Source organism: Verticillium nonalfalfae (genome assembly GCF_003724135.2).
Source record: "Verticillium nonalfalfae strain VnAa140/NRRL 66861 chromosome Unknown scaffold_125, whole genome shotgun sequence".
NCBI lineage: Eukaryota > Fungi > Ascomycota > Sordariomycetes > Glomerellales > Plectosphaerellaceae > Verticillium > Verticillium nonalfalfae.
This window is the reverse complement of record NW_021167350.1, coordinates 19,865-30,838: the sequence shown is the minus strand read 5'-3', so window position 1 is coordinate 30,838 and position 10,974 is coordinate 19,865. Positions and strand designations below refer to the sequence as shown.

The following is a 10,974-nucleotide window of genomic DNA, read 5'->3' as shown; positions in this document are numbered from 1 at the left end:
TCAGATATCCTTCACAAACCCAACCTCGACGACCTTGTCCATCGCCAATCTCAAGCTCGCAACCTTGGCGCGTGTGTTGGACCTGATCCACAAGAACGTCCACAACATGACCCTGCGGAAGACATTGTGGCTCTTTAGAATCCGCATCTGCCCCTCGCCGACTACGTAGAGCACCTTGCGCTGGTACGCGCTCTTTAGCAAGGCGAGCTCCGACGCCGTGGTCTGGACAGGGCCAGCCGGAATCTCTGCACCTGGGTGGTCTCCCGACGCAGGCGCCTGGCGAGCGACAAACTTGCGTACCTGTTCATAAATGAGAGCACTGAGATCCGGGCTGACGACCTCGTCCATGAAGCCGTGACGAACGATGAGGCGGTAGCACCCGGGCACGCTCGAGAACCTCGAAACATGATAACGCTCAGCGTCGGGCACGGAAGGCGTCTCGACGGGGTGCAGGTGGAAGAAGACAGATACTTCTGGCAGTGCGCCGAGCTTTGAGACGAAGTGCGTGAAGACACTCGGCGTCAGGATGCCCGTCTTGTCGAAGAAGACAACGAAGCCGCTGACGGGCGACAGTGCGTCGCCGCCCCATTGCGGCGTCAGCGCCAGGATGCCCTCGCCGTTGCGGACGAGCAGTCTACTAGGCGCGAAGCGGTCCTCAGCCTCGGCACTCCACTGCCTTTCCTTGCCAAAGCGCCAGAGTAGAAAAACGGTGGCGAGGATGCCTGACAGCAAGAGGGTGAACCAAGCGCCGAGGGGCACCTTTGTCAGGGCCGAGGATAGATAAAGGCCGTCGTGCGTGGCGAAGACAAGTGCAGGTACAGCGACTAACCAAAGCGGGAGATCCCAAACGAAAAGGGCGACGAGAGTCACCATAATGGTGTCGAAGAAGGTGACAAAGATGACGCAGACGCCGTAGGCATGACCCAGCCTCGTGGTGTTATTGTAGACGGCTGTAACGAGGATGGTGCCGAGCATAAGCAGCCAGTTGAGGAATGGCACATAGACCTGGCCATGGAACTTTCGGGAGGTGTGGACGACCTTCATCTGGGGACAGAAGGACAGCTTCATGAGCTGGCTTGAGAGCTGCTTATTGTTAGCACTACATCAGGGACATGTACCTTGTGAATGTGGCGACCTACCTGGAACGTCGCTGTAATGATGGCCTGGGATGCCACAATGGCTGCGAGGACTGCGAGCACCAGGCTGGGGTACAGCATGCCGGGAGGCACTGTATTGAAAAAGGGGTTCGAGTACTTCTCAGGCATCTCAGCAATGTGCGCAGCTTGACCACTGTATGCCAGCAGCAGGCAGGGGTAGGCCCAGGCGAGCCAGCTGATCTGAATGGCGCGCATGCTGAAGGCTCCCAGATCAGCGAAGAGGGCCTCTACACCGGTAAAGGAAAGGAGCACGCCTCCTAGCATCCTCCATCCATCTGTCTTGTTGTCTTTGAAAAATTGGATGGCATAGTATGGGTTGAAGGCCTTGAGGACTGTGTAATCGTACTTGACAAGGTTGTAAATACCAAACCCGCCGTTGAAGCCGAGCCACAGGATGACAATGGGTGCGAAAGCCGACGCCAGCTTGGTGGTGCCAAGTGGTTGTACGAGAAAAAGAAGGACAAGAATACCACAGGTGGTTCCCACAATGGTCGAAGTATCAATGTCTGGCTTGACTACGGCGAGGCCTTGTATAGCGCCGAGCACGGATTGAGCCGGCGTCAGGACACCATCGGCAATGACCATGGCCACACCCAGAGCACCAAGTACTTTAAGGAAGTTTCGAATGATGGTGCTGCTCTCAACGACCTTGCGGATGTTGCGACTCATGGGGCGTACATCTTGTGTCAATGTTCGTTCCATGCGGACGGTGACTTCTTCGCGAGGGTCTCGGTTCGAGATATTCATCTATGAATCGGGTGTGAGCAAGTCCAACCCAATTACAGGAGGCAATTAGATAGCATACGTATCTGGTGAGCAGGGAGTAGGTGCTAAAGGTACCACCCTCGCCCTCATTGTCGGCACGGAGGATGATGAAGACGTATTTGAAAGTGACCATGATGGCCAGGGACCAGATGATCAGAGAGAGTACTTGGGTTATGTCCTTCTTTGAGGGTGGCGAGGTGAAGACGGATGAATAGACGTAGAGAGGGCTGTTCCCAGGTCAACCTGCGTTCTGAAGCCAGCAACTACCACGCGTGATCCTACCTTGTACCAATATCTCCATAGATGACGCCGATAGACTGGTAAGCCAACCTCGAGGCCAGTTAGCCATCAAGAACAAACATGATGCAGTCGGCATACATACCATAGGAGGGCGCGGCCCTTGAAGACTTGCTTCCTCTTGCCATCATTTTGGTGCCAGTCGCCATCGTCGCCAATATCAACCTCAACGTTGTCGCCCTGAGACGCGCTACGACGCGCGAGACCGGTACGGTCGAGATCTCTTCCGTAGAAGACTCCTCCAGCAATTCCAGTGCTAGACCCTACATGGGCTCTTTTGTCGCTCTTTGCATTCCCGACGTCCTCGTCGTCGGTCTGCTTCTCTGCGGGAGCCATGTCGGGAAGATTGACACTGTTTGAGATGGGAGGCACAAGAAATAAGAGAAAGGAGGTCGATCGAAGCGCGCACGAAGGTGAGGGGTCAGAAATAAGAGTCTAAAATTTTTCCTGGCAGAGGGCACAGCCTGGCTCAAATACGCGCTGCAAGGCTTGAAATCCCGCGATACTGGAACCGCTTCTGACACAAGAATGCCCTGCCTCGAGGGCTGGTGGGGGGTCGCCGTGGATCTAGGCCAACAGAAAACATGGGCATCCAGGTCCTTCACGCGCCGGCCACGCCCTTTCCAGGCTTCATGTGGGACAGGAAACGTGGGCATGCCTGGGTCTTGCGGGCGCACCAAGGCCCACGAGAAAGGGATATTTGCCGTGGCAGATACCGACCAGGTCGTGACGGGGAGATTTGACACAGGCTATGTCATTGCTTGATGGCGGGCTAGCTCAGCGCGTCCAGACTACGACACTGTGCGAGACTGTCTCGAGGACAAAGACGTCGAGGTAGATCTGCTGTGTCGTAACGAGGCCGTTGTACATCGATGCTCGCACGTAGCGGCCAGGAGAAAGCGTCCTTGGGTCGTCATCTGTCAGGGTCCACGACGGGCATATCAGAGGGAGCACAGGCAGGACCAATGGGAAGATATGGCGCATAGCAAAAGCTGTCATGGAAATGTGTTGGTGCGGGCGTCGGGCGGCCTTCGACCACTCGGGATAGCTTGCAACTCTGGCTGGGTTGGGAGGGTGCCGATGCCGTGGTGGGCATGGGATGGGAGGCAGTGCAATGGGCGACCTGAATGCGGATAGCTCGCACAGCTCGGTCATGGTGGTTTAAGGACGGGCATGTGCCCTCGAGCTTGAGGTCCAGAACAAGCTTTTTAGCGCATCGGGACGGGCTATTCCAGGCCAACCACAGCGCCTTAAGCCGTGTAAGCGGCTTGGCGGCCTGAGCTCTGTCTGCGCTTTGCCTGGCAGCTGTCTGCCAGTTGTGCCCGCCCACACGACGCCTGGTTTCTGGCCGATGCAGATGCATTACTGCCATCACTTCCTCAGTCAGATAAGCTGCTGTGCACGAGGAGGTAAAAAAAAGAAAAAAGAAAAAAGAAAAAAGAAAAAAGAAAAAAGAAAAAAGAAAAAAAAAACAATCCTTCTCAATCATTCGCCGAATCATGTGAGAACTGCAGAGGACACGACCGTGAACTCGTATTCTTTCCCCTTTTTACAACACCCTTCAGAATGGGGGCGTACGAGGAAGAGGAGTAAATTTTGGCGCCATACCACACGCTATTTTCAACGGAAGAGGGTCGACTTGCACCATGTGCTCAACCTAACCGTCGTTGCTGGTCAAGGGTCCATTATATTTGACTTTGAAAACGTATCCTGCGTCTCGAACGAGGGACAACAACAACAAAAACCTTCAACCGAACCGGTCCCCGCCCACATAATGACCCAGCCCAAGCACTCGCTTGTGAGCACAAATCCGAACGCGAAGAAAACCACCGGCCTGGTACGGTGACGTCGAGACGAGGATCGTCGTTTTGGGTGACGCCGTCCAGGCGACAACATCTTCTGGTCTCGGGTTGAGGCGGGGTCATGTAGGTAGCTAAGTGTGTGAGAAAAGGCTGTGGTCGATGGCCGAGGTGAGTCGGGTCAGGTGCCGGGCCTGGTGCCGCCTTTTTACTCCGATGAGCAGAAGCCCCTTACCATGGAGCTGCGGCACTCCTTGCCCTCATTGTACAGATCATCAGTTTTTCCCCGACCCATATTGGAGGCCAGAGGCTCGCGAGATCACTACTACAAGACACTTGATTTTTTTCGACCTCTGTCCACGGAAGCCACAGAGAGAATAGTAGCATCGTAATTCGCTTGGCCGGGGTTGCACGGGCTGGCGGGCAAGGGTTGAGCGTGCGCAATCACGGCTAACGCTGTGTCATGATCAATCAACATGACGAGATTCAATTCGTTCCAAGACTTGTTCAGCTGAGGGGCAAAGTAGGGAAGGAAGCAAGAGGATGGACGTGTAAGGAGTGGTGAGCTTGCTGGCCAAGGAGGGTTCCAATTGTCGACCCTGGTCTTTGTCATCTGAGCACTACTGATCTGGCATCATATACTTCATGGGAAAACATGATGAAACATCACGAACAACATTCATGCAATCTGTGACTTCTATTGTCATGGTGAATGTATTGTCTTTTGGATCCGAGTGGGGACACCTGATTGCTAAAGCTGTGTTGAGCTCCACGCTAAAAGCAGCGAGGCATCCCTCCTTTCCTCTGTGATGTCAGCACCATGGGCAGCTCAGCAACCCGACCAATGGAGGGGTACCTGTCAGAGGTACTCGTCTTGGCGGGGCAATCATGCAACATCATCATTTGTTGAGATGGGCAAATATCGGCTCTGCGGGCAGCAGTCAGAACGACTCTCGAATGAGATGTGATCAAGCTGACCAGGTTCAACTGCATCCCGAGTGACGTCCCAAAGCTATACGCAGGCGGCATTCCCCAGCGCAGAGCGTCTGATGCACGCACGACCAAGGACTCGTTTGCATCCGATGCGCGGCGGACGAGATGAGCTCATGAGGAGGTCCTGCGAAAGTGCCTCCCTAACAGCAACCAGTGTTCCCACATGTTCCCCGCTGCGGGATCAACCCGGGGCGGGACTTTAGTCAGTTTGCTCGTTACGCCTGCCCTATGCTGAAATTTGGCGGTGGGTGGGTTTGCCTTGGGTTTGGGTTGGTGTGGCCCCCGCCATCCCAGGCGACAGGAGGAGAGGACCCGACTCACAGCAGCCCCTCGCCAGTCAGCCCGTCGTGCTCGGTTCGGTAGAGAAACAGGAAACATCAACAACCTCGACCTACTACCTAACTCTCTCCCCTACTTTCCCCCAAGCGCGTCGCCCTATCGTGTCGCATCTAGACTCGCTGCATCTCCTCGCCTCATATTTTCAACATGTCCTGGCAAGGTCTGTCCCCTCCTTTTCTCCCCTCTTCGAAACAGCGCGCAGCAACCCCCCACCTTCGGCAGTCTGCTCGTCATTTTATCTCCCACCCCCCCCCTCTCCTCTTCCGCCCATTGAGAACCCATGAAGCTAATCGTCATCTGTCACAGCTTACGTTGACACCAGGTAAATTCTTGCACCTCGTTCTCGTTCGCGTTCACGATCATCCAACCTCTCACATTATAATTCTTGGCAACTCGTCAAAGACATGGAAGCTGATCTCTCCTAGCCTGGTTGGCACCGGCCACATTGACAAGGCTGCCATCGTCAGCATCGCTGGCGACAGCGTCTGGGCTACTTCCGCCGGCTTCACCGTCTCGCCCACCGAGATGAAGGCCATCGCTGACGTCGTCACCGCCAAGCCTGGCGCCGCCGACAAGGCCTTTGGCGACGGTCTCTACGTCGCCGGCGAGCGCTACGTCATGGCTCGCGCCGAGGACGGCACCATCTACGCGCGCAAGGTCAGCAGCACCCCAGGCGCTCCCCTCCGGAGCAAATGAGTCCATCCACGTTGAGAAGGAGAGGTTTTTCTGACATGGACTGTGCGTGTAGGGCAGGGAGGGCATCGCCATTGCCAAGACGAACCAGGCCATCCTCATCGGCCACCACGGCGAGGCCGCCATCGCTGGCAACGCGAGCGCGGCGGTGCAGAAGCTAGCTGACTACCTCATCGGCCTCAGCTACTAAAGCGTCTGTTCAGCGTGCGAGCGAGGAAGAATCGGGGGGGGTTGCGAGGCGGCGGAGGCCACGGCCTGCCGCGCAAGACATGAAGGGCGGTGGAGGAGGACAGGCGAAGGACAGGCGGCTTCCGTGCTGCATACTGCAACGAGTCAACGACCATTAGACACAAAGGAGAGGACGACCAGTGACGCGGCGGTGGATCTGTACTTAGGCGGTTAGCCATCCCAATGAAACCATGCGCGAAACTTCCGGAAGGCTCCTTGTGCGCGGGCCAGGCCTTCGTCAGTGATACTCATCGAATTGAGGGGACGAAGTAGTTAGTTGTTTGGAATGCCCTCCAACACCATCATGAGGCAAGCTATAGGCCGTACAAGGTGCCGATCTAATGACCCATCGTACATTCTTGTATTTTTACAGGCAAGTGCCTCTTCCAGGCAGCCGAACAGACGCCATGATTTCCCTCAACGCCGCCAAGGCCTCCTGCATACAGAGGTCGCTCTGGTGTGTAGGCGCCCCAATGTCCGTGCCCAGCAGTTCCCACTGCAGGTTTAATAAAAAAAAACCGAAGCCAAACCCCTAGGTCTATAAACTTTTCGCGCAAAGGTCGGAACAATAGTCCTACACGGGCAACTCGGCGTTCCGCCTGCCCATACCCGCCTTGTCGACCAGCATCCCAATATAAGGCCCAATCACGGGGATGCTCCGCGCGAAGCTGCCGATCGTGCCCAGGAAGTCCCCGAACAGGATCAAGATTCCGTACAACTCAATGCAGAAACCGATCAGCGGCCACCGGAACAAGATCAGCAGCAGGCCCAGAAAGAACGCCGCCGTGCCCTTGGCTTTTTGTTTCCGCGCGAAGAAGAGGAGAGTCTTGTGGGGGCCGATGATGATGGTGAGGCCGATGAGGAAGAGGATCTGGATTCGTCAGTCGCTTGTTGGGGAGGCATGGGAGCCGCGGGCAGGGTAGATAGCTACATTTCCCATGGCAAGCCTGCACACGCAAAGTTAGCGTCGCACGTGCGCGATGAGCGGTTGGGGGGTTTGCTCACATGGCTCTGTCGAAGAACAGCATCACGCCTCCGATGAGGAAGAAACCTCCTGTGAGCTTCGTCAGACCATCTGCAGACGCCGCGCTGCTCTTGCTAGTCAAAACCTACCGCCGGAGCAGAACGCAACACCAATCTCTGTAGGCCAGGTCAGCGTTCGTCTCAGCAATGTGGCCGGCCCTGCGGTGGCGGTCGCGTCTCGCGCTCCCTGCCCCTCGTAGCATCGCGGGCGCATCACGTACTCTGCGAATCCGATAACCACATGGTCGACATCTTGGCGGGTCCTCTTGAAGATCTATCGGCGGGAGATTCGGGGTTTCGTTATCGAGGTGATAAATGGCTTCGGCGAGGATACAGACGCAGTTATGCAGATTCTCGTCGCGTTCGCAAAGTGGGAGCCTGGGACAATGTTCTTGACCTTGAAGACAGATCTCCAGGGGAAGCTGCCCTTTTTCGACATTCCTTATCGGAGCCCCTTGCTGGGAGCTAAGGGGCAGGTAACAAGGGGGTTGAGTGACCCCGGTAGGTACATGATTGCAAAGTTGAGATTATTAGGACTCATGCAGATATAAGCCGGACTTGTAGAAGCCTTGATCATAATAAATATCACAAAGTACTCGCTAGTGATGATTAGATCTCATAGCTAGACAGCTTGTTGGCGTATTCGTTTGCGCACGCTGGTCGAATGGTGAAGCATCCATGTCACTTAACAGTAGTAGTCTGCTACCGGGCTTCTGTGGTGGGCACTGCCCAATCAATTTAAATCACGAGCGAAAATCGTGTTCCCGCTGTGGCCTGTTTCTTACCTCCCGTCTTAACTCAAAAACGTAACACGACAACTCACATTCCAGGCAGGCAGCATTGGTTTACTAGAAGAGTTTCCTCCGGCAACACTCCAGTCTTAGCCTTACAGCGACTTGGAGCCAGCGATGGACTCAACCTGCAAAGCCGATGAAAACGAGTCCTCTTATGACTGAGGATCGCATTGAGGCCCTGGTCTCCATGAACAGCAGCCGCTTCAAGGCTGCCCCTCAAAACTTACCCGACCAGTATTACCTTCTGTCATCCTGGGAACAAGCGCAATCTTGCTTTCCCATCCACTGCCGGGGCGACCATGGCACAAGGCCATGGTATCCGAGCGCGTTCTCCATACGTTCTCGGGCATCTGTCACATCACAGGCAAAGAGCAAAACTGTATCACGATTAAGCCGGAGCGTCAGTTAACAACCCACGGCCGAAAGGCCGCGTGTGCGTAGCTGGGGTTTGACTTTGTTGGTAAAACATATCAAGCGCGTGTGATGCTTTGTATTGTGCCTTGACCTCGCCCGTACATCTAAGGACTGCCGTGAACGCCATGCTGAATGCCCTCCATCCGTTACCCCATACCAAACAAGATCGCATGCGCCGTCTACTTCAACACCGTATGGGCGCCTCTCGCCTCGAGATACTGCTCCGCGACACCCTGCGGCAGACCTCGGATGAGCGCAAAGACCTCCATGTCGTGGTACCGCAGCCTCGTCTTGGGGTCAATATACGGCGCGGGCAGCCCCGTGATGTCGCAGTACCGCTTCGTGTGGGCCAGGGACGGCGCGCTCTCGATGTTCGTGTACGTCGCGCTGGGTGCTGCGCTCGCCGGGCCCGTCGCGCCACCTGTGCCGCCGCCTTGCTGCTGCTTCAGCGTCTTTTCGAGCACGAGCTTCGACAAGCTGCGTGATGCCTGGGCGAGGTTCGGCTGGGCGTTCGCTGCGTCGGCGGGCGTTGAGGCACCGCTGGGGGAGAGGCCGCCGGGAAGAGGCGTCGCGGCGGGAGAGTCGTCTTGAGGGGTGGCGATGGCGGATGATGAGGCCTCCTTACGGGATAGATCGGTGGAGATGGTCTTGATATTCTTGTTGCGGCGGTGGTTGGGGCGCCAGGACGGAGATCGGAAGGACTTGTGAATTGCGTGGATGTCGAGGTCATCCAGGAGTTGCTGATGAGCAATCTGAGCTTCTGTAGGCGCAGCCATCGTGTCGATAATTACGAGTTTGTTTGCAAGAGATAAAGCCTGAGGATGCGCGCCAACGGGGTCGAGTTGCAGATGGAGGTCAGTGTTCGGCGACGAGGGAGCGAGAGCCAGCACTGACGACTGGCACGAAGCTCGTACTAGCTTATTTTGCCGCCGATGACCGCCTTCTGTTTTCGTGACCTGTGATAGACCCCCCATAACAACGGTCGCTCTTGGTCGTGACACAACAAATACCAGGCCATCAACATCATACGAAGATGGTAAGTGCCTTTAGTTGCGCGCGACCCTCAAATGGAGTCCCTGACGTTATTTTAGGAGAGCCCACATGAGCATCAGCAGAACCTGCTGCTGTCGCGCATCATCGGCAATGTTGTGAGTGCCTACTGCCCCGCCTGGTTACCTGCGGGGTGATTGACAGCATGAATAGGAGAAACTGAACGAGGCCATTGTCGTCATGAACAAGTCTCTACAGGTATTCATGGCGGTACTGCAGCATCGAGTGCCCCGCCACTACTAATACGGCGCTCCTAGGACATCAATATTCAAAACATGAATGTCGAGCTGGTGGCCCAGATGTTCAAGAACTACCAGTCCAATGTTCTTTTCCATCTTGAGGGTAAGGTTCTCCGCCAAGATATCGGCAGTGTTTCTGACCGATCTACCAGCGACGGACAATCTCAAGCCTCCCTCTTGAGATACTCGCGAACATGTGTGTTGAGCGAAGCATTTGTCTTTGGAAAGGGCAGCTAAGTGCCAACCAACTACAAATACGTAAGATTGCGATTGCGTATGTCCCGGGGTTATGGTCACAAACCATCCTACCTGTATAATGAAACACCGAAGCGCTGTGCAAGCTTCATGAGATACTGAAACCAAGATATACATTCACCGAAGGTTGCTGCGATTGGTGCCATTGTTGTTTTGCCTGCGTCCCTAGTTGTTCTCACGTTGCCGCGCTGGCGTGCCAGGCTGGCTCCAGCTACGCCAACCTGATCAACTAGATCAACCACTGCCGAGCGAGGTGCGCGAATCAATTCAATTGCATCTGCCCACAGAGCGGCGCGCTGGAACAAAGGCGCGGCCTGCGGGTGTTCTTTCGAGAATGGGCCTTGTAGGCCGTTTGAGTAGACCCACGGCAGGCGGCGCTGTTTGATATCCTGTCGTTCCAGAGGTTTCTGTGGTAGGAGCGGTTGCTGTGGACTTTGAGCTTAAGCAACCCATGCTACACCGATGCAGAAGAAGAGCTGCGTTCTAGTCTGGCGTGACTTCTCACACAGAACGTCTAGTGATGTGAAGACGAGGTCAGGAGGAGGTTCAGCATGTGGATTCCAAGGGGGTGCATTAGTGGGAGCGGGTCTGTCGGGTTGGGCGTGGGTCAAGGGCCTTCGACCCTGCCGGGACCTCACTGTGGCAGGTACCTAGGTACCCAGTACCTACTGTGGCAGGCACCTAGTCCAAGAGGACTGACGACGCGGGAGCTCGACCGCGACGCATCGCCAGACGACAAACCGTATTCCGCCTGGTCATACAGAAACGAAGAGCAAAGCGCAACCACCCTTGCGTCGCCAATTGGCCCACGGATCTTCTCCCATCACCCATGCCAACTCAACGAAAGCCTTGTCAGCCTCCATCCACCCGATAACGTCTGTTGACGCAACCTCTCTACCTGTCACTCCACAGCATGACAGTGTCGACA

The 10,974-nt window shown here is 55.6% G+C and overlaps 5 protein-coding genes across 5 annotated transcripts; 2 read left to right on the top strand and 3 right to left on the bottom strand.

Annotated features, from left to right (window-relative positions):
• D7B24_001293 (uncharacterized protein) lies at positions 1-2,555 on the bottom strand (the record flags this gene model as incomplete). The annotated part of the gene is made up of 5 exons (XM_028635530.1): positions 1-1,083; positions 1,140-1,904; positions 1,963-2,149; positions 2,205-2,252; positions 2,305-2,555. The coding sequence occupies 5 exons, from the start codon at positions 2,553-2,555 to the stop codon at positions 1-3; spliced, it is 2,334 nt and encodes a 777-aa protein (XP_028491986.1).
• Positions 2,556-4,838: 2,283 nt separating this feature from the next.
• Positions 4,839-6,233, top strand: PFY1 (profilin, required for normal timing of actin polymerization in response to thermal stress; the record flags this gene model as incomplete). Its single annotated transcript, XM_028635529.1, has 3 exons — positions 4,839-4,870; positions 5,776-6,007; positions 6,099-6,233. The coding sequence occupies 3 exons, from the start codon at positions 4,839-4,841 to the stop codon at positions 6,231-6,233; spliced, it is 399 nt and encodes a 132-aa protein (XP_028491985.1).
• Positions 6,234-6,845: 612 nt separating this feature from the next.
• GOT1 (Golgi Transport) lies at positions 6,846-7,546 on the bottom strand (the record flags this gene model as incomplete). Its single annotated transcript, XM_028635528.1, has 5 exons — positions 6,846-7,142; positions 7,203-7,218; positions 7,277-7,325; positions 7,385-7,411; positions 7,516-7,546. 5 exons carry the CDS (start codon positions 7,544-7,546, stop codon positions 6,846-6,848), a joined length of 420 nt encoding a protein of 139 aa, XP_028491984.1.
• A 1,135-nt stretch (positions 7,547-8,681) lies between these two features.
• INO80C (INO80 complex subunit C) lies at positions 8,682-9,278 on the bottom strand (the record flags this gene model as incomplete). Its single annotated transcript, XM_028635527.1, has 1 exon — positions 8,682-9,278. The coding sequence occupies one exon, from the start codon at positions 9,276-9,278 to the stop codon at positions 8,682-8,684; it is 597 nt and encodes a 198-aa protein (XP_028491983.1).
• Positions 9,279-9,535: 257 nt separating this feature from the next.
• DAD4 (DASH complex subunit dad4) lies at positions 9,536-9,972 on the top strand (the record flags this gene model as incomplete). Its single annotated transcript, XM_028635526.1, has 5 exons — positions 9,536-9,538; positions 9,594-9,650; positions 9,706-9,750; positions 9,810-9,894; positions 9,944-9,972. The coding sequence occupies 5 exons, from the start codon at positions 9,536-9,538 to the stop codon at positions 9,970-9,972; spliced, it is 219 nt and encodes a 72-aa protein (XP_028491982.1).
• Positions 9,973-10,974: the final 1,002 nt, after the last annotated feature.